Source organism: Diospyros lotus, chromosome 6 (assembly GCF_014633365.1).
Source record: "Diospyros lotus cultivar Yz01 chromosome 6, ASM1463336v1, whole genome shotgun sequence".
NCBI classification, from domain to species: Eukaryota; Viridiplantae; Streptophyta; class Magnoliopsida; order Ericales; family Ebenaceae; genus Diospyros; species Diospyros lotus.
The window spans coordinates 26003670-26026322 of record NC_068343.1 but is presented as its reverse complement, the minus strand read 5'-3'; the positions used below and the strand labels follow the sequence as shown (position 1 = coordinate 26026322).

The 22653-nt window shown below is 37.8% G+C and overlaps 1 protein-coding gene across 1 annotated transcript in view; it reads left to right on the top strand.

Annotated features, from left to right (window-relative positions):
- The first annotated feature begins 1287 nt into the window (after positions 1-1287).
- The window catches only part of LOC127805010 (uncharacterized), a 61985-nt gene continuing 40619 nt past the window's right edge, over positions 1288-22653 (top strand). Inside the window, exons 1-4 of the mRNA XM_052342165.1 lie at positions 1288-1407; positions 2132-2242; positions 3616-3684; positions 4657-4716. Of these exons, the coding sequence (XP_052198125.1) occupies positions 1296-1407; positions 2132-2242; positions 3616-3684; positions 4657-4716 (352 nt within the window). The 5' untranslated portion in view covers positions 1288-1295. The remainder of the gene's footprint in view (positions 1408-2131; positions 2243-3615; positions 3685-4656; positions 4717-22653) is intronic.

Here is a 22653-nt window from a genome sequence, read left to right as displayed (position 1 = left end):
AAGCTTTAGGAATTCAAGACATTGTCGACTAAAGAAGAGTACCAAATGCAAAAACTAAAGCAAAAGTACTAATATTTTCAAAGATTTTGTGTAAAAGATATAAATTGAAAGGAAGAATCCATGCAACAAGGAAAGCGGGACTCACACGACTAGCAATATATCCAAATAATTGTTAATTCGAAAAGAGATGTGTGCTCATTTATATATTGTATAATATTCTTCAACTAAAACGATATGAGACAAATGCGAGGTTTCTTTTGCGAGTAATACTAAGCATCATGATTGATGATAATCATGACGTCTACATGGCAGCACACCATTGAGTGTGCTATGTCTCACATAAGAGTGGGTCATGACTATCATCAATCATGATGCCCAGCATTTCTCTTCTTTTATTAATGAACCACGAGGATTCAAAAGGATAAGCATATATTTGACGCACAAATTCATGCAATAGGAACAGTAACATCTGTAAAATTACCAGATATTAACAATTGTTTAATGAAAAAAAATGAAAAAGAACTTCTTATAGTAGGTGTATTGCATTGAATTCCTAAGTCAAACCATACAAGTAGGGATGGTAATGGATTAATAAATGGATCCCATTTAGCCATTTAAAATTAAAATAATTATAAGAGAAGTTAATATTGAGTCGTAGAGCAAAATATTGTTTGAAGATTTACTAAAAATAATTTCTAATTACTCATTTAAAATTAAAATAAGTTTAACAAATTCATATTTACAAAATATATTTTAAACATTTACTGAACCGATACATAAACCAGTAAATAAGCATCCTATTCGGATCCCTAAATATATGATAACAGTTCAAAATTTATTTTATCAAGGAACCATGAGGGTCGGAAAGGAGAAAGCAGATGTACTCTCCCTCTCCTTGTGTGCCAAGGAAGCATAACAAAAGCAAAAGGTCAAGAAGAATCACGAAGCCGAGAGATATATAATTGTAGAACGTGCCTTTGTGTCTTTGTGCTTTCTTAATTAACAATGCCGCTAAAGTTATCTGTCACCTTTGCTTGCGTGTGCAGATGGGAATATATATCAATATGTACGAAAATGCTTTCCACTTGTTAATTACCTTTTTCACTAGCTAGTATATATATTTCAAATTTTGAGTCCATTATGGCCGTAAATCTTCCCTCGAGAGGCATTCGCTCATCGCCTGCACGCAACTTCACACTCCACGCTCAGTTAACGCAACTTCTTCATTTAACGTTTTTCTAGTCTACAGGATACTTGACAATTAACGTTTCGTGTGTGTACAACTTGCAGAAAAAATGGCCGGGTTAAGGCATAACGAAGTTGACGATGCTCTAACTGATGCCCATGCTGATGAATCACCACCAAGACAAGACCCAGAAAGTTCGAGGACGTCTAGACAAGGCCAAGGTGATAGTGCTCTTACTTGGTTTGTCAAATAATTATTTGTAACGATATTGGAACATTTGTGTATTCCCCGTGCACCCCTACCCCGAAAATAATCCTTTAAGTTCCAATTTGTAGAGACGAAAATAAATTAGGAAGAGACCGTGGTAATTCAAGTTCAATGTCAAGTAGCTGGAACCTTTCTTAACGAGTATACATCTCAGTCACTAAGAGAAAAACAATTGAAACTGAATTAGGCCAAGGCAGCTATTGCTGTGGGCCGTCTATGGCGCACGCCAAAAGGCGGAAAGACTGAGAAAGTTAAGATTTGTCAAGGCCGATGATTATAATAAATATATCATTTTTAAAAAATCTTATCAATCAGTACGAGTGTTTGGATGCTTAAAATAAATGTATTAAATACATATTGCATAATTCTTCTGCATGTTACAAGTTTTACAGCGTTCCTATGAGTATTTTTAGAAGTTGGATAACAAGAGTTTGCGGGACGAATTGTAGTAAGGTTAGAAAAGCGAGAGTTATCAATTTATCACATTTAGATAATTGCTAATTAGAGAGGAAAAAATAATATAAGGCATGACCCTCATATATTAAAAATAAAAATAATACTAAAAAGGCATATGATTATCATAATTCTAGTGCATTATCATTATCATTATAATTTTTTATATTCTTATAAAAAGTTTATATAAATATAATATAATATTTTCTGGTGGTATTGTAATAGGAATGAATATGGATAACTCTAATCAGCTACTGGTCGTTGAAGTGAGGCTGGATGTTGATGCAACACCACCAAGCAAGGATGCTACACGATCGGGCAAACAAGTACTTGATGGTAAGAGTTAAATATTATAATAAATACTAAAAAGGAAAAAGGAATGAGGGGCTATGGGTACAATACAATACAAAGGGACAATCATCATTTAATAAAAGCTAATTAGTGAGCATCACCATATTATCAACTCTTTTTTTTTTTTTAAATAAAAAAGTAAATATATTATTGAACAAAATGAGAACCTAGCCCAACAATTGAGAGTGTTCAATCAGTCTAGATTAGATTGGACAGCAGCTAAATTAAAATTGACAAAAAATTTAAACTAAAGACTGAATCGAAAAAGGCCAAAATTGGACTGACTCGGTTCGATTATGTCCTAAATAATTCAATTAACTCCAGAAGTGTATATATTTACATACACTGTTGTATACAGGAGTATGCAAGTGTTATATGCATTTTGTACAAAGTGTTATGGAGTGTTGTATACTGAGTGTATACAATAATGCATACAGAAATGTAGGTATTATTGTATTTATTTGATTTTAAACCAGATTTTATTTTAAATACTCATACCAACTACGAAACCATATGCAAGATTGAGAAGGCAAAGACTAAAATGGTACTAAAAACGGTAACCAAATAGAGCTATAAACTGAACAAAAGTCCACCAGCCAAGGGATCATAGAACTAAAGCATAACATGAACGCAAAGGAACAGCCATGATGCAGTAAAGAAACCCAAATGAACAACCATGACATCAGAACAATAAAACAGGGAATGCTCAAGCACCCAGTCACACAAAACTAGCGTTCACAGCGAACATATATGTTGAGCTCTGGCCGGGGGGCCTCCTGGTGCTTGCCACTTGTCAATTTGTCGGGTGCCATCTATATATATAAGCACTGAAAAACAAGGGGAAACCAAAATCTTTTAAGCCTTTTCCGTGAGACAACAAAACCTGCCCCAATGACCAAAGAGGCCCGAAAAAGATTTATAGATCCCACCAAATGAAAACTTCACACCATAAGCTCTAGCTTAGCTCTCAAAAAAGAAGTAAATGATTCACAAAGTCTTCCTCCACCCCATAGAACGGACAAATAGTGTTACCCACTCCAAGAATTCGTTCTGTAGCCAAATTAACTTTAGTATCATCACCTGTTTAATTCATGTTGTGCTTTGCTAAACCGATACTGCTTTCATTGAAGTTCCGCAGAATTGGCGTTTGAAATTTGGAAGGACGAAGTTTCCATTAAGTAGACTAAGCAAGAGCAGGCCCCAGTGTTGTTTCATGCAAAATCTGAAAGCATTCAAATAGAACTTCTTTATTTCTTCCTTGGTGTCTTTATTTTAAGAGCCTTCCCTTATTAATTGCCATGGAGTCTGCACTCTAACAAAGTGCTTGACATGCTTTATGTATATTTATAATATTGCAGAGGAAGTGGCTGGCTCTTATCAACAAAAACTAGAAGGGGAATTCCTTGGGTCCGGTGAGCAAGACAAAGGTGACAACGCTATAGCCTGTTTTCAGTGATGCAAGCAACATTTGTTATCAGTATGCATTAGAATGCTCAGCATTTTCTTTTTTATTTTTTTTCTCTCTACATTTTGGCAGTGCAATAAATAAGATAATTATAAAAATTCAATTAAATCTGATTATAATATTAATTTTATTCAATAAGAATTTTTATTAAATTTATTATCTCATTATAACAACCTACTTCAACCATGCGTAAACTTACTAAAAACTTACCTATGATCAAAGTTGATTTTTTAAAGGTTACAATGATTTTAATAAAAAGTAAAAATTTTGAAAAATATATATTAAGTAGATTTCCACAATTATTCTTAAATAATTTCTGGACTTGTCTAAGATTTCTTTCACATTTCTTTTATTTTTTATCCCTTCTATTCTCTCCATGATTCCCTTGAGCAGGGAAAGCACAAGATGACACACGAAGTGGTGAAACAATTTTCACAACATAACAATTTACAAACGTGTTTGTAGTCACTCTTGAATGGCGTGTTTTGTTTTATATATTTCTTATTTATAAAAAAAAAATTTACAAACGTAAATGTCAACAAATAATTCTTATAAAGAATGATATAACTCGTTAATTCCTATACATTAAGGGAAACAAATTAAATAGCTTATGATTATAGTGATCATTGCACAAGATTATTTATTTTGATAAAATTTGGAGTATCTAAGAAAACAAAAGTTACGTCAAATATAGTGGTGAAGTCACCAGCACACTCATCACTGACGACTAAGAAAAGTTGAGGTTTTTAGAGAACAAAGCCAGTTTTATTGTTTTATTTCTTCTGGAAACCGGTGTTTATATATTATTTCATTCGTTTCTCTATACAGCAAAACTTTTATTCCTTATTATTTCAAGTCCATTCCTTCGTGACTTTGTAGTGATGTTCTTTGTAACTGTACAAGATACTTAAACATGCTTAATTTATTATATTAGGATCGACTGCTGATGAAGAGAAAACAGAGAAGGAAACAACACGAAAACAGAAACCTACCAGTAAGTAATTATAAGAAGCATGCTTTAGCAACTACAACGTTTTAGCTTTACTTTTTTCAAGTAAAAAGACAAAAAAAAGGTTAATAGGACACAACGCACTATATATCTCCACTATATATCTCATTATTTAATAAAGTGAGTACACTAGCTATTTGAAAATGTAAAAAGGGAAAAACTTGAAAAAAGGAATTCACGATAGCATCATTGACTCCTTCGCCCTTAAATTCATGAACACTCGAAAAATCAACACACCTAACTAAAGGTTGAGATAGATCACTTAAGTTCATAGAGGTTTACACATATATATGTGTGTGATCTAATGTTATGAACCAAGAAGTAAAACATGTGAACTGTATCATTGTAGTAGTTTAGTGGTAGACATGTATAGTTGCACTCATGCTTAAGTTCTCATGCATGTTTGAGTCTCGTGAGTCTCAAATGCGCCTTTTAGGTCCCATGTGGTCCCTTACAATTACTATATGTGTTTAAAGAGTAATGGGGGCTACTAACACTACTACTGAAATCCAAAAAGGATACTTCTATTGGTTGCCAAAATCTTTTTTTTTTTTTTCAAATAAAAAGATATGTATAGATAGATAAAACATCTATATAGAACCCAAACCAGAGTATACCCTAGTGCACAATGACACAACAAACGAAATAAAGAAAACACTCAAGATCCCTACACAAATGGGATCAAAATAACATAGAGAAACAAATAAGTAACACAAAAGAAATGCTAAGTTATAGCTCCAAATCAAAGTGTCAGCTCCAAAACCATTAGCACTTTAAACACGTCTTCCGGATCAATGAAGCTCTGCAAAGACCGGGATCATACAGTGAACATGTAGGCAACCACAAATAGAGCCACCAAACTGACAATGTGTACAAAGTGAAAACTATGACCAAAATGATGACCCAGCAAGAGTCACCAAAGATTACTACTGAGTAGCCAACCCCAGGACACGAATTGTTGACAAATCCCGCTCAGGAGTTACCATTTTACTATAGAGACACACAGGAGCTCTGCCCGTTCCAAGTTACTAAGTAGGCAACAAAATTGAATAGGCAAGATCAAGAGGCAACAAAGCCACTCTACATGATGTCATGTACAAAGTAAAAGCTAGGATCAAATGAGAGTATCATCTTTGGTCACCAGAGTTTTGCAATTCCAAGATACTCATTGACACAACACAAAGATCCAACACCGTCAATTCATAGCTAGCATTTAGAGCCATCTACCATTTGACTATGGAGACGCACAGGGGATATGCCCGCTCCAAGTTACTAAGAAGAATAACTTACCTAAGCCAAGAGTGCTAGTCAACTAGAAGTCGCCAGAAATGTCGCAATGAAGGGCTTTGAAACAAAGGGGGAAAAGGGATGGTGACCAACCCTGCCCACACGACACACTGTACTTGATGGGCGAGCTAGTTCGCAGACTACTCGGTACCTTGTTAGCATCGGTTGTTGCGCTTACACCATAAGAAATAGACCATTGTCTACAAAACCAATTGATTAGACACATGCCACGAGTTCTTACCCTTCCACCGAGCCGCTGCCCATAGAACTCCTGTCTCCCATTAACGCCAAGGCCATTCAAATTTCTTTGAATACCGAAAGAAGGATAACACCTTCTTAGAGCAGGAACATTCAAAAAAACGATGGTTGTGTCGCTTAGACTCTGCCCTGTAAACTTCCCCTCGTGGCAAGACCTTGGGATTATTTTTTTTCCTGGGGTTCTACATGACTCTTTGTCACCCCCTCATATGATGTTCCTGAAACTTCCCCTCGTGGCAAGACCCCGGGATTATTAGGGATTGAATCCTTTGGCCTATTCGGGCTTTTAGCCATTGAGTGACCAAACACTACACAATAAGAACATACTGAAGAAAACCCCTAATATTCTACCGGCAATTTCAATACTGTAGGTTCCCTTGTTGTCTTGTCTACCCCTTTGAATAATTCAATATAATTAGGAAAGCTATATGATGCATTAATCTCAACACATACTCTAACTAGATCTCCCCTCAGTCACTGGATCCGCACGCATGGAGGGGCTTGCCTAGGGCACTAGCAACCGTGAAGTATCCCTTTCTATTCCAACCTTTAAGAGGGATCCCATAAATTTTAGCCTACACAAGAATAACCCAATGAGTGTCCTTGAGAAAATTCATATCGGACTCCCAACGACAATGGAAAATATGATAGCCCGCAAAGTGATGCGAGCCAGTATTGAAAACTCTAAGCATATTATCAATACTATCAAATTGAAAGAAATAAAAATCGGAGTTGTTTGATAGTACCTTGCTAAGTCCGAACCGCTGCCACATCCTTCGAGCCAGTGATTAAACCACTTATTATGGAAAACGATGCTCAATAAAGTAACCCACAAGTGTGCTTTTTCAAAATTGAGACCCATCTTCTATGATATCTTTTGAAAACTGAATCGTGGAATGCCATTTTCTTGAATGCACAGAGGGATATAATCCAGCTGTTGTTGCTCTCACGGGCTTTTTTCATCAACAATATGTGCCCACAAATTTAAAGTTTTTCCTGTCATACCCCATGGTTGCCTTTTCCTTACCTCAAAAGGCCCAAAAAATCCTTCGCCATCATTCGTTTCATAGTTAGGCATTTTATCTTTGGAAGAAACTACCCTTGCTTGGACCCATGCGTGCCATCATTCCTAAGCTCTCACCATGTGCATTCCCACTGTGAGAATGGTCAGAGGGGGCTGCCACATCCTTCTTTCCAGCCTAGGTCCCACCATGAATTGCCTCCACATGGAACCCATTCATTAAGCTTTTACCATCTACAATCATGCCCATGGCATTATGTTGCACTTGACCAGCAAAGTGGGGGACATGGTGATAAGCATTGTGGGCAGTTGTCAGGTTGCCCATACCTACAAATGGGGGAGAAAACGTCACCTTCTGCTGTCGGCCATCCCTCGCCATCCCCTCCGAATTCTCGAGCGACCGACCGTTTGGAGCCAAACTAGCCCGAGAAGTCGCATCCTTCTCCTTTCTCTTGCTTCGTTCTTGGCCTCTTTCTCCTTCTTCAGCCACCCCTCGATCATATTCCAGCCTAGAGTCTTCTTCCAGAGCCGTATTTCTCCTCCATTCCCCTGTCGTCTAAGAAGCTGTCGCCGGCCCATTCCCGTCAGCCTCCTGGTTTTTACGGATCACTAGGGTTGGGATTAAAGACTCCGGGTGCGCCCCTGAGACTTGACTTGAGGACTGTTGCGGAAAAACTCTACAAAACAATGGGTTAAAACTCAATCGAAATCAAACCAAAACAACCAAATGCAAGAACAAACCAAGGCAGAAAATTAAACTCCCTATTTAGCAACAATGGCAGCCACGAAGACAGCTCCAAGGCTCGGATCTGGGCTCGTTCAATCACCACTTAGGAAACAACTAAGGAATAGGGACACCAAGCCACAAAGGAGCCCAAAAGCCCTAAGAACCGAAGCCTTCAAATCTCTCGGCCGATCGACACCCCTCACCCAAACCATACAAGCTTCCACACATAGTAGAATCCCCAAAGGAACAGAGAGTAATCACAAAGATATGGGTTCAACAATGGCCGAAAAACTTACCTTCAAAAGAAGACAGCAACTTGGACTAAATAGGCGTTGCAAACGTCATTGACGAACAGCCACAATGCACAAGGAAAATGCTACACTTAGCAAGGAAAGAAGCATCTGACCGAGAAGGAAAGAAACCCCAACAGAATCGGCCATCAAGGAAAGGAGAATTGGCCGAGATAGGGAACAAGGGAGAGAACACAATCGGTCGCCACACATAGGGCACACAAGGGAAAATGACCCCTTTTATATTAAGGGCCTAGGGCACAAGAGAGAGTGGGCTAAAGGTAATGGGCTTGGGCTTGGGCTTCCTCCATCCCTTGAGCAAATGGGTCAAGGCCCATTTTTCCTCCAAAGGGAGGGTTAAGGGCTTATGGCCCGATTTCTAGAAATGGGCTGCCAGTAAGTGGGTTGAACCGTTGCTTCAATCCTGGGCCGAAGCCTATGAAGCTAACCCGAACTATCATCATCGCCTTGGGCCTCATTAGGAAACACAAAACCCAACAATCTTCACCTTGATTCCTAATGAGGCCAGCACACACAGGCAGCACGAAACAAGCACATGCAACAAATGCAAAGCATGAAACTAATGCAAAACATGCAACAAATGCATAGGATAGGCAACAAATGCTTAGACAAGCAACAAAAAGCTTAAATATGCAACAAATGCATGAACTTGCAACAAATGCATATCAACCACATAAGAAATGCAACAAATGCATATCATCCACATAGGAAATGCAACAAATGCATATCATCCACATAAGAAATGCAACAAATGCATATCATCCACATAGGAAATGAAACAAATGCATAAACATGTTTTTAAGGCCTTCTCTCATCCTTCCACTTTGGCTAGGATCTCTCTAATCCTCCCACTTAGGCTAGGATCTAACTCATCCTACCACTTAGGTTAGGATCTCACTTTAAAATGAGTTGGCTAAGACTCTCCACCTTGCTTGAGGTTCTATTCATGACACTCAAAATGCTCTAAGAGTGTGAACACCTCACCAACCTCACCAGGGTCATAGGAAGTCACTACATTAGCCTATTCTTTTTCTTTTCTCGTTTGTTTATCCTTCTTGACATAACAATCCTTAATAAAATGTCCGATTTTCCCACAACCGTAACACTTCTTACCCTTCCCTTAGATTTTGGATTTTGACCTACCTTTCCCTTTCTTGCTACTTTCCTCTTGACTCTTTAACTGAGACCTACCCCTCATCACGTGGACCTCACCATATTTTCTCACTTTCAAGTTCCATTTCTTTACTCCTAAGAGAATCTATGACAATTTCTGGTGTTAGAGTATCTCTACCATACTTAATGGCATTTTTTATCTCCTTAAAGGCATCAGGAATAACATTCAAAAGAATTACAGCCTTATATTCCTCAGACACTTTTTCATCACAATTCGTGATATCTTGAACCAACTTGTTAAAGACATCTAAGTTGTCATCTAGGTCCCTAGAGGGGTTAATCTTAAAACTAAAGAAACTTTCAAGCAAATAAAGCTTATTAGGAGTGGATTTCTTAACATATAATTTTTTCAATTTTTCCCAAAGTTCTTTAGTTGTGTCAAGTTTTCCTACTTTCCTTAACACTGAATCAGAAAGATGCAAGATTATAGAAGTATAGGCAAGTTCATCTATTTTTAATTTCCGTTCAGCTGTTGTGTTTTCAGGATATTTGCCATCTATGGCTTTTGATACTTTTTGTTGAACTAAAATCCCTTTCATTTTCTGTTGTCAAATAGAAAAATCACCCTTCCCATTGAACATCCCCATTTCAAAATGTGTAGCCATGTTCAAAAAGAATATGCTTGATACACAAATAAGTAGTGCAACCTACAAAACACTAAGTTTTTCACACTGTATCTTAAACAATGGATATGCACAAAACAGATTCAATCAAGGGCAGAATTTTAAAAGGGATAGTACTGATTTTCTAGGCACAGTTTTAAAGCACTAAGCAGTTAAAACAACCACAATTAAATCACACATAAAATATCAAAACAAACACTGGATACCCACTAAGAGTATAAGAAATTAGATATGCAGCCTAAGGAAATCTTAAATAAAAAACACAAAGTTTAATTTTGAAAAAACTTAGGCAGGAAATTCTCAAAGAATCAAAGACCAATTAAGCACTTAGCAATTTCAGTAATCACACAGATTAACACAAGTTTACTCAGTAATATCTAAAAGGCACTAAGCATTTTAGATAACAGTAAAACCAAAACAGCCACTGGAACCCAAAAAGGATCAGATCTGAGAGGATTTACTAGGTAAAATAATGAAGCACTAAGCAACAAAAAAATAGCCACAAGTAAATTCAGATTTCACAAATATCACGGATTTACTTAGCATTAATTAAAGACACCAAGCAATTAAATAATCACAAGTAAATCACATATATCCTAGCTCTAGCAACAAGCAATGGTTACCACCATAGGGTAACCCCCAATCCTAATGGCCACTCCCACACGATGGCTGTTAGTTATTGAAAATTTAAGCTAGGGTTTGGAAATTTCTCACCAAGCAAGCTGTTTTAACAGTCCGTAAATAGGAAAGAGTTTGAACCATTGCCTTTGCTGGAGTTGGCACACATCGCTGCCGCCGGCTCCTCACGAGCCACCGCCGGTTAAGGGGACTTTCCTTGGTCGATCGATTTTCGGCAATGGGCTGTTTCACCCTCAATTCGAGTCTTGCACACAGCAATCAAGGAAACACAAATTTGGTTTTGATAAAACCCTTACCGTGAAATCGATCGAGAAAACTAGAAAGTTTTTTTTCGATTAGGTTTTGATTTCGCACAACCCAAGAGCCACACGAGGCTCTGATACCAATTGTTGTGGAAAAACTCGACAAAATAGTGGGTTAGAACTCAATCGAAATCAAACCAAAGCAACTTAATGCAAGAACAAACCTAGGCAAAAAATTAAACTCCCTGTTTAGCAACAATGGCAGTCACGAAGACAACTCCAAGGATCAAATCTGGGTTCATTCAATCACCACTTAGGAAACAACCAAGGAATAGGGACACCAAGCCACAAAGGAACCCAAAAGCCCTAAGAACCGAAGCCCTCAAATCTCTCAGCTGATTGACATCCCTCACCCAAACCACACAAGCTTCCACACACAGTAGAATCCCCCAAGGAACAGAGAGTAATCATGAAGATATAGGTTCAACAATGGTCGAAAAACTTACGTTCGAGAGAAGACAACAACTCGGATTAAATAGGCGTTGCAAACGCTATTGACGAACAGCCACAACGCATAAGGAAAGTGCGGCACTCAGCAAGGAAATAAGCATCTGACCGAGAAGGAAAGAAACCGTAATAGAATCGGCCATCAAGGAAGGGAGAATCGGCCGAGATAAGGAACAAGGGAGAGAACACAATCGGCCTCCACACATAGGGCACACAAGGGAAAATGACCCTTTTATATTAAGGGCCTAGGGCATAAGAGAGAGTGGGCTAAGGGTAATGGGCTTGGGCTTGGGCTTTCTCCCTCCCTTGAGAAAATGGGTCAAGGCCTATTTTTCCTCCAAATGGAGGGTTAAGGGCTTATGGCCCTACTTCTAGAAATGGGTTGCCAGTAAGTGGGTTGAACCATTGCTTCAATCCCGGGCCGAAGCCTATGAAGCTAACCCGAACCATCGTCATCGCCTTGGGCCTCATTAGGAAACACAAAACCCAACAAGGACTGCATGGGTCATCCATTTTTTCGCCTGAACTCGGACCCCCTATTTTTTGTTCCTCTGCATTTGTCTCACTGGAATCATCACGAACTGGGGTCTCCTAATTTCGATTCTCCTTCGAACTATGCTTACCTTGTTTCTAGATATGACACGGCTTCCTCTTGCTCATCCCCTGTCTTGAACGCCCTTAGCTTGATCCATAACAGGTAAGATAATTGAAATTTCCCCACCCCTTATTTTTTTATTATCTATTTTGGGCAACCTAGAATCAGCCTTCTTCGCCACCATCTTAGGTTGGCTGACCCCACTCGTATTTCTTTTGTTCGAGTTGTTTCCCGGAGACGATGATACATCGGCTGTTTCTTCTTCGTTGTTTGGTTGAGCTCTCCAACCAGTCTAACAAAAATTCACAACTAAAACCCAATAGCTATCTCAAGCAGGTGTGTGTGGCAGCAAATTTCAGTAACAACAATAGAGTAGAAACAATAGCAAGAAGGTAGGTGTACCAGCGCAGACAGCACTAGCGCTGGCAGGAGATGAAGCAAATGATGGTGGTGCAGGCAGCAGCAGCAAATGGATAGTGCCGGCAGTAGTGGACAAAACTAGCGCTAGCAACTGCTACTCTCTCTATCCTATAACATATTACATAGTATAAATTGTCAACCCTAATTTTTTCCAAGCACTCTTTAGGATTCTTATGGATGCAACATCTCCATGAAAGAACAGTAATACGCCATAGGTAAACATGAGCATCAATGTCTTAGATTAAAATAATTACATCTAAAAAAAAAAATTCAAGGGTTGAGTCTAATCTCAACTACACATGATGATCCCTTGGTACACGACATACCCTTTTACTAAGGTGAAAAAGAAAAATATGTGCATTACTCAAAAAGCGTCGCAACACTTAATCAAAAAAAGTGGGGATAAGCAATGAAATTTATAAAGTTCCCAAGGTATCTTTGGAAATAAAATTTTCTTGACAAAAATAATGAAAAGAAAACAAAATTATTACTATGTGCATGGATCCATACATGAGATCTACCCCCAATTACGGTATGCCTTGCAATTTTAATGGATAGGGTCAATGGTCACAGCTTGTATGGACTTGATAAATCGATTAGCTAGGGGTAGGTTTAAGGGTTCAAAGTTTTCTTTAAATGGAAAGTATTGGAAAGGTGGTCATTAAAAAAGTATATGAATTATTGTGAATTTTTTCATCCCAATACAAAGATAGGTTGCTTTTTCCCTAAATTTTGCATTCATGTAGTTTAGGGGAAGACAAAGGGAGAGGAAGCAGTTAAGGTCCATAAGGTGAATCCCATTACAATTCCTCAAAAGTTGCATGATAGTAGATTGGATATTAAGTGTAAGGTGGAATTGATTGGGAGGGACACAAGGTCGTTTGTAATGGTAACGAAAGGTAATGAAGCTAAGAGGGTTCAAAATCAACATGTAAACATTGGAAGAACTATGGATAGGAGTTTGAATTTGAGTTTACAACTTAGAAGATGAAAAATATGGGTTGATTCATGCATAGTGGTATTTGTTAAGAGTGTTAAAGTGATTCTAAGTTTACAAGAGGATATCTATTGAGAAGGAGTGTTGTCTTGCTCCATAAAAGCTATGGGTTGGAACCTTGTAATTTCGCAATTGAAGGATAAAGAAGAAATGTATAAGATGATTAAGCATATTTGTTCATAGTTAGATCATTGGTTCAATATGGTAAAGCCTTAGGTGCAATTTTTTGAAAGGTTAGTTTGGATTAGAAATGGGGGTCCTTCTACATGAATGGAATGATATATTTTTTAAGTTGATATGAAGTGGGAAAGGTTATTAGTCTTGATGGTGAAATAGTTTCAAAATGATGTTTGGTTTCGGTATAGTATTAATCTCAAAGTTGCTAGGGAATTTATTAGAAGTGATATTGGCATTTGTATACACAAATCATTTTTTCATATCATGGTTACAGAGAACCTTGAATTTTCAAGCTTTCTTTCATATGTTAGGTCAATTGTAAGCTTTTGGAACAGCTTGAGCACCCAATCTAGTTTGTCTTCATTAGAGAAGAAGAGTGCAATGATTTTCACACACACACAAAAAAAAAAAGAAGGGTCTTTGATGAACGACTTTTCCAAGGAGATGAAAAGGTGTCTAAGCATAATGCCAACAAGTTGATGGTGTAACACCCCCTCTCCTAGAACTGCTCGAGAAGAGGTGCTACCGGGAAAATAAAATAAAACTAATTGATAAACTGAAATCTGATACCATGACTGAACATCTCAATCAACTGAAATAAAAACTCTGAGATATTACAAACTGAAAAGCACAAACTCTGTCTAAGAGACAATCCCTCAACTGGAATATAAAATAGATCTAAACTGAGAAAACACTATAAAACTCAACAGACTCCCAGACATCTTTTATCTTGAGCGGCTCCACGTACACACACTATAAACCACTGCTGCTAGGCCCCACATATGGTACTCCCCTACTAGAATCTGGAGGGGTGAAGAGTACAAGGTGAGCTACAAAAGCTCAGCAAGTAATAAGCTGGAAAGAATACTGAAGCTGAATCGAAGAATATCGATACTGATAAATAACACACTGATCTTGTACTTAATAATCACTGTCTAATTGCATTCATAAAAATGTAATGCACATAAACTGTAAACTAAATACAGGTATGCAACTTTGGCTCATAGGCCCACATAATTTGATAATACATACTTGTCTGATCTGAAACCTGCATACATAAAAACTGTAAGCACATACTGTGGGAAAAGCCCCTAGCCCCCTGGTTGCCACCAGGCGAGCAACTCATAAACTGAGTTGAAACTGAAACTGATGGGATCCCCGCGGACAAGCCGCCTGACGCGCATAATGCAATGCAATGCTCACATAAATGCTAGCACACGATATGTAGTGCTCCATATAAAGTCATGCTCAATGCTCATACCAAAATGTATGCACATAATCTCACAAAATAATGCTGATTATGTTATAATAAAATAATGCTGAACATGATATGATCTTCATCTATATATTGGAATACAAAGATTCTATGAATTATGATTTATGGAATGGGTATGATTAACTTGATAGATTCTAGCCTTTAAATTCAATATTTGGAGGTATTGAATACATTACTTTGATTAAAACTTGGATTAAAATATCATTGGAAGCTAAAATTGGATTTCTGGAAAAGTCATCCGGATATTAGGAAGGATATCCAGATATGATGAAAGACATCTGGATATGAAGAAGGCTCACTGACATTCAAAGCAAAAGCTATTCGGATATGCTGGGAAGTATTCGGATATGAACTAGGACATCCGGATATGATTCTGGTCATCCAGATATCTCACTGATGCATTTGGATATAACTGGGGACTATTCGAATGAAAAATTCAACTTTTGAGGGAGGCATCCGGATATCAGGCGAGACATCCGGATATTATCTTGACCTTTCCGGATGTATAAACAAACCATCCGGATATCATACTCGAAGAACTTTAGATACATCCGGATACGATACAAGGTATCTGGATATTAGAATTTAGAGTAATAGAACTTGCAATCCAAAATGGATAAGGATTAATCGAACTTGCAATCCAAAATGGATGAGGATTAATAGAACTTGCAATCCAAAATGGATAAGGATTAATGAAACTTGCAATCCAAAATGGATAAGGATTACTGGAACTTGCAATCCAAGATGGATAAGGATTAATAGAACTTACAATCCAAAATGGATAAGGATTAATAGAACTTGCAATCCAAAATGGATAAGGATTAATAGAACTTGCAATCCAAAATGGATAAGGATTACTGGAACTTGCAATCCAAAATGGATAAGGATTAATGAAACTTGCAATCCAAAATAGATAAGGATTATTGGAACTTGCAATCCAAGATGGATAAGGATTAATAGAACTTGCAATCCAAAATGGATAAGGATTAATAGAACTTGCAATCCAAAATGGATAAGGATTACTGGAACTTGCAATCCGAAATGGATAAGGATTAATGAAACTTGCAATCCAAAATGGATAAGGATTACTAGAACTTGCAATCCAAGATGGATAAGGATTAATAGAACTTGCAATCCAAAATGGATAAGGATTAATGAAACTTGCAATCCAAAATGGATAAAGATTAATAGAACTTGTAATCCAAAATGGATAAGGATTAATGAAACTTGCAATCCAAAATGGATGAGGATTAATAGAACTGGCTCATAACTTCACTGTTATACGCATATATATATATACGTCTCTGCTTACTGATATAAAATCTGAGAACTCAATGAAAAACTGGAATAATCTGAAAAACTGATATGAACCTGTAATGGAAGGGATTACAGGAAGAATACTTGCCTGATAGAACTCTCTGATCGAACCTTGGAGCGATCCTGAAGACTCTAGCAAGCCTCTGCTATCTCTTGGCCTTTATATTCTTCACATAGTGTGAAGAAAAGCTAAGCTAATGGGCTCTATATATAGACATAAAGTCCTAGATCTCTTTCCTTTTATAACTTGGAATCCCTCTCCCAATTGAACTTGGAGACTCTCAAAACCTTCTCCTATTGGGACTAGGAGACTCTTAATCCAAATCCATCTTATACATGGATTCTCATTCTTCTTTAAATACACAGTCTCACTTAATTAATAATAATACAAAAATTATTATTAAAACTCTCAAATAATAAAACTCCAAAATTACCTTCATGCCCTTGCATTTAATTTCCACAAAATAAATGCCATTTAAATGCTATTTAAATACTATTATCTCAATTAAAAATCACTAGTTTGCCATCTTGGCAAATTCTTTAACTCCAAAATTAAAAAGAAATAAATGCTATTCTTTTCCTTCAAAATCTCTAAATTGCCACATTAAATAATTAATTGGCAAAATCGCTTAATCAAATACTTCAACAAGTAATTAAATCATTCTTGAATAAATACTGGACCCTCTAACGGGTCGTTACAATTTCTCCCCTCCTTAAAAGAATTTGGTCCTCCAAATTCGTACCTGGTTACTCAAAAAATGAGGGGCAAAGCTCCTTATCTCTTCTTCTAATTCTCATGTCACCTCTTCCGACAAGTGACGCTGCCATTGCACTTTTACAAGAGGAATTGATTGATCCCTCAAAATCCTTTCTTTTCACTCTAGAATACTGATAGGCATCTCTTCATAAGACACATCTTCTCTAACTTTAAAAGTCTGAAAATCAATCACAAGTTGAGGATCTGGCACATACTTCCTCAACATCGAAACATGTTATGAACATAGGACAACTGAGGTGGCAAAGCTAACACATATGCCAAAGTCCCTATCTGTCTCAAAATCTCAAACGGACCAATGTAACGGGGACTAAGCTTCCCTGTTATGCCAAATCTTCGCACACCTTTAATAAGCATGACTCTCAACCAAACATGGTCACCTACCTCAAACTCGAGATCTCGTCGTCGCTTGTCTGCATAGCTCTTCTGTCTATCTTGTGCTATCTTCATTCTTGCTTTGATCACTCGAATCTTTTCTGTTGTCTGTTCCACGATCTCAGGACCTAATAAATCCCTATCTCCAACTTCTTCCCAACAAATCGGTGATCGACATGGTCGACCATACAATGCCTCATAAGGTGACATTCCAATACTTGAATGGAAACTATTATTATAGGCAAATTTTACCAAAGGTAGATACTCATCCCAACTACCTTGCAAGTCTAGAACATAAGTTTTCAACATGTCTTCAAGAGTCCTGATAGCCCTCTCTGATTGACTGTTTGTCTGCGAATGAAATGCTGTATAAACTTCAACTGAGATCCCAATGCCTCATGAAAAGCTCCCCAAAAATGAGAACTAAAATGAGGATCTTGATCTGATACAATGCTGGATGGAACACCATGTAACTTCATGATCTCCTCAATATAAATTCTGGAAAATCTATTCAATGGATAAGTCTTCTTAATAGGCAGAAAATGGGTTGATTTAGTCAAACGATCAACAATCACCCATATAGCATCATAGCCCCTAGTCATTCTGGGTAAACCCATCACAAAAATCCATAGCAACATTATCCCATTTCTACTCTGGAATAAGTAATGGAAGTAATAAACCTACTGGCCACTTTAACTTGATGGCATACTGAACACTGCCAAACATATTTAGCTACATCTTCCTTTATACCACTCCATCAATACTGTCACTTTAGGTCGTGGTTCATCTTCGCAACACATGGATGAATAATGTAACGACTTTTGTGTGCTTCATTCAAAATCTCTTGCTTAAGATTTCCATCATCGGGTATACAAATACGTCCCTAAAATAAGAGTATACCATCACTCCATAGAGTATATCTAAAAGGAGAAAATTTCTCAATATCTGCTTAAATTCGTGCCAACTTCTCATCTTCTGATTGCTGGTTCTTGAGTAAATCAAATAACTCGGGTTGTATTCTCATGTAAGCACAACTCGTCACTGTACTATCCTCTGGAACTGAAATAGATAAAACACTTAATTGCTCCAATAACTTTTATTCTTGAACCATCATCGTAGTCACAGAAACTCCTTGCCGACTCAAAGCATCGGCTACCACATTGGCCTTTCCTGGATGATATAGAATCTAACAGTCGAAGTCCTTAAATAACTGGACCCAACGTCTTTGCCTCATGCTCAATTCTTTCTGTGATAGAAGATAATGTAAACTCTTATGATCTATATAAATCTCGACTTTCTCACCATATAAATAGTGTCGCTATATCTTCAATGCAAATACTATCATTGCCAACTCCAAATCATGAGTAGGGTAGTTCACCTCGTGGTTCTTCAATTATCTGGAAGCATAAGCATTAACTCGACCCTCTTACATCAATACGGATCCCAATCCTAATGGGAAGCATTACTACAAATGGAATATTTCTCTCCACTTCTTGGTATAGCTAAAATTGGTGCAGTAGTTAACTTCTACTTTAATTTTTTGAAAGCACGTTCACACGCGTCATTCCTTCACACGCGTCATTCAATTCCAACTTCTCTCATTTCCTTGTTATCTTAGTCATAGGGGAAGATAAACGAACAAACCCCTCAATAAATCACCTATAATAACCTGTAAGTCCCAGAAAACTACATATCTCAGTCACTGTCGTCAGCCTCAGCCAATCCATAACTGCTTTAGTCTTGTCGAGATCCACTGAAATACCATCTCCTAACACCACATGGCCTAGAAATCCAATTTGAGTGAGCCAAAACTCACACTTACTGAACTTGGCGTACAATTGCTCTTCCCTGAGCCTCTATAATACTAAAGTAAGATGCTTTGTATGCTCTTCTATATTAGGTGAGTAATTAGAACTCGATTCATCAAATCCATGAAAACAGCTGGAGCATTTGTTAACCCAAATGGCATCACCACAAACTCATAGTGTCCTTAGTGAGTCCTGAAAGCAATCTCCTGAATATCATCATCTCTAACTCACACCTGATGGTATCTCGATCTCAAATCTATCTTCGAGAATACCTTAGCTCCTCACAGCTAGTATAATAAGTTATCCACTCGAGGTAAAGGATACTTGTTCTTCACTGTCACCTGATTCAACTGGCAATAATCTAAGCATAACCTCAAAGATCCATCTTTCTTTCTCACGAATAATACTGGAACGCCTTATAGGGATGATTCGGGTCAAATGAAACCTTTCTCTATTAATTCCTCTAACTGGGCCTTCAACTCCTTTAACTTATCAGGTGCCATTCGATATGGATCCTTAGAAATAGGCTGTATACTAGGCAATAACTCAATAGTAAACTCTGCTCCTCTCTGAGGAGGTAATCCTGATAATTCATTAAAGAAACATCTGAGAAATCTTATACTACTGGCACCTTAAACAACTTCCTCTTGCTTCCCTCATCTGAGGTAACAAAAACTAGGTAAGCTTCACATCCATTACACATCAGCTTCTCTACTTTCATTACTGAGATTATAGGAATCATAGCCATAGGCTTAACTTCTCTATATATCTAGACTGGCTGTCGAGCTAAATCAAAGTCTATAATCTTCCATCGACGGTCAACTCTTGTATAATGCCATGACAACCAATCCATGCCAAGGATCAAATCAAAATTCCTAACATCATGAATTTCTAAGTCTCCAAATAACTTCTTATCATGTACCTCGATCTCACAATTCTCAAACATTTCTCTTGATAGCATATGCTTGCTGAACTACCGTGGCATAATCCACACTCTGAGCTCCTCCAAAAGCGTGGCAAATATCAACACGCAATCTTCTCTAGAACTTGGCAGCCTTCTTAGCTTTAGTGGACATCAACTCTGAGCCCTATCTAGTCAAGACTATAAGCTCTACCTCATATTGGGCCATTGTCTTGGTACCTTACACCAACTCAACGAACTCAAAAACTTTCTGGTCTTTGACCCATGCTGGATAATAAGCATCATTGAACACTTGCTGGAACTCAACCCATGTGGGTTCTTGATTACCAAATCTCTGGCGGATAATCTTCCACCATCTCTCAGCATCGCCTCTAAATAAGAATGTGTTATGTCGCACTCGGCGATCATCTGTACCATCGATAACATCCAATTCTCAACTGCTGCTGCATATGTGCCTCCTTGGAACGCTGGTGGTCGAAAGGCCATGAAATCCTTTAATAGCTGGCTCCCTGTATCTGCCTCCACAGCTAGAGTTGCTGGAGCGACTGACTTATTGCCTCTACTACCTCCTACTTCTTGGGAAACTTGTGATTCCCTTACCTGATTAGTAACTAGGGTATCTACTACCCTTATCAATCTTGCTAACATATCTCGACCATTCCCTGCCGTAGATTGCGACTAGACTCTCCTGGTGAGCCTGGTGTGGACACTAGAACCTCATCTTGCATAGAAGCAGCCTGACTGCGAGTACGGGGTCATCCACATCGATTACTTATCTTTCTGCATCACCACTTAGGGTTAGAATACTACTAATTGGGCCAATTTATCTAACTGAAGGACACCAGTCCTAACTCTACCCAACATCCTATGTGTGTACGGGAGACTCCTCAAAATACCGCTCTGATACCAATACTATAACACCCCCTCTCCTAGAACTGCCCGAGAAGAGGTGTTACGGGGAAAAATAAGATAAACTAACTGATAAACTGAAATCTGATACCATGACTGAACATCTCAATCAACTGAAATAAAAACTCTGAGATATTACAAACTGAAAAGCACAAATTCTGTCTAAGGGACAATCCCTCAACTGAAATATAAAATAGATCTAAACTAAGAAAACACTATAAAACTCAACAGACTCCCAGACATCTTTTATCTTGAGCGGCTCCACGTACACACACTATAAACCACTGCTGCTAGGCCCCACATCTGGTACTCCCCTGCTAGAACCTGGAGGGGTGAAGAGTACAAGGTGAGCTACAAAAGCTTAGCAAGTAATAAGCTGGAAAGAATAGTGAAGCTGAATCGAAGAATATCGATACTGATAAATAACTCACTGATCTTGTACTTAATAATCACTGTCTGATTGCATTCATAAAAATGTAATGCACATAAACTGTAAACTAAATGCAGGTATGCAACTTTGGCTCATAGGCCCACATAATTTGATAATACATACTTGTCTGATCTGAAACCTGCATACATAAAAACTGTAAGCACATACTGTGGGCAAAGACCCTAGCCCCCTAGTTGCCACCAGGCGAGCAACTCATAAACTGAGTTGAAACTGAAACTGATGGGATCCCCGCGGACAAGCCACCTGGCGCGCATAATGCAATGCAATGCTCACATAAATGCTAGCACACGATATGTAGTGCTCCATATAAAGTCATGCTCAATGCTCATAATGCTGATCATGTTATAATAAAATAATGCTGAACATGATATGATCTTCATCTATATAATGGAATACAAAGATTCTATGAATTATGATTTATGGAATGGGTATGATTAACTTGATAGATTCTAGCCTTTAAATTCAATATTTGGAGGTATTGAATACATTACTTTGATTAAAACTTGGATTAAAATATCACTAGAAGCTAAAATTGGATTTCTGAAAAAGTCATCCGGATATTAGGAAGGATATCCAGATATGATGAAAGACATCTGGATATGAAGAAGGCTCACTGACATTCAAAGCAAAAGCTATTCGGATATGCTGGGAAGTATTCAGATATGAACTAGGACATCCGAATATGATTCTGGTCATCCAGATATCTCACTGATGCATTTGGATATAACTGGGGACTATTCGAATGAAAAATTCAACTTTTGAGGGAGGCATCCGGATATCAGGCGAGACATCCGGATATTATCTTGACCTTTTCGGATGTATAAACAAACCATCCGGATATCATACTCGAAGAAGTTTAGATACATCCGGATACGATACAAGGTATCTGGATATTAGAATTTAGAGTAATAGAACTTGCAATCCCAAATGGATAAGGATTAATCGAACTTGCAATCCAAAATGGATGAGGATTAATCGAACTTACAATCCAAAATGGATAAGGATTAATGAAACTTGCAATCCAAAATGGATAAGGATTACTGGAACTTGCAATCCAAGATGGATAAGGATTAATAGAACTTGCAATCCAAAATGGATAAGGATTAATAGAA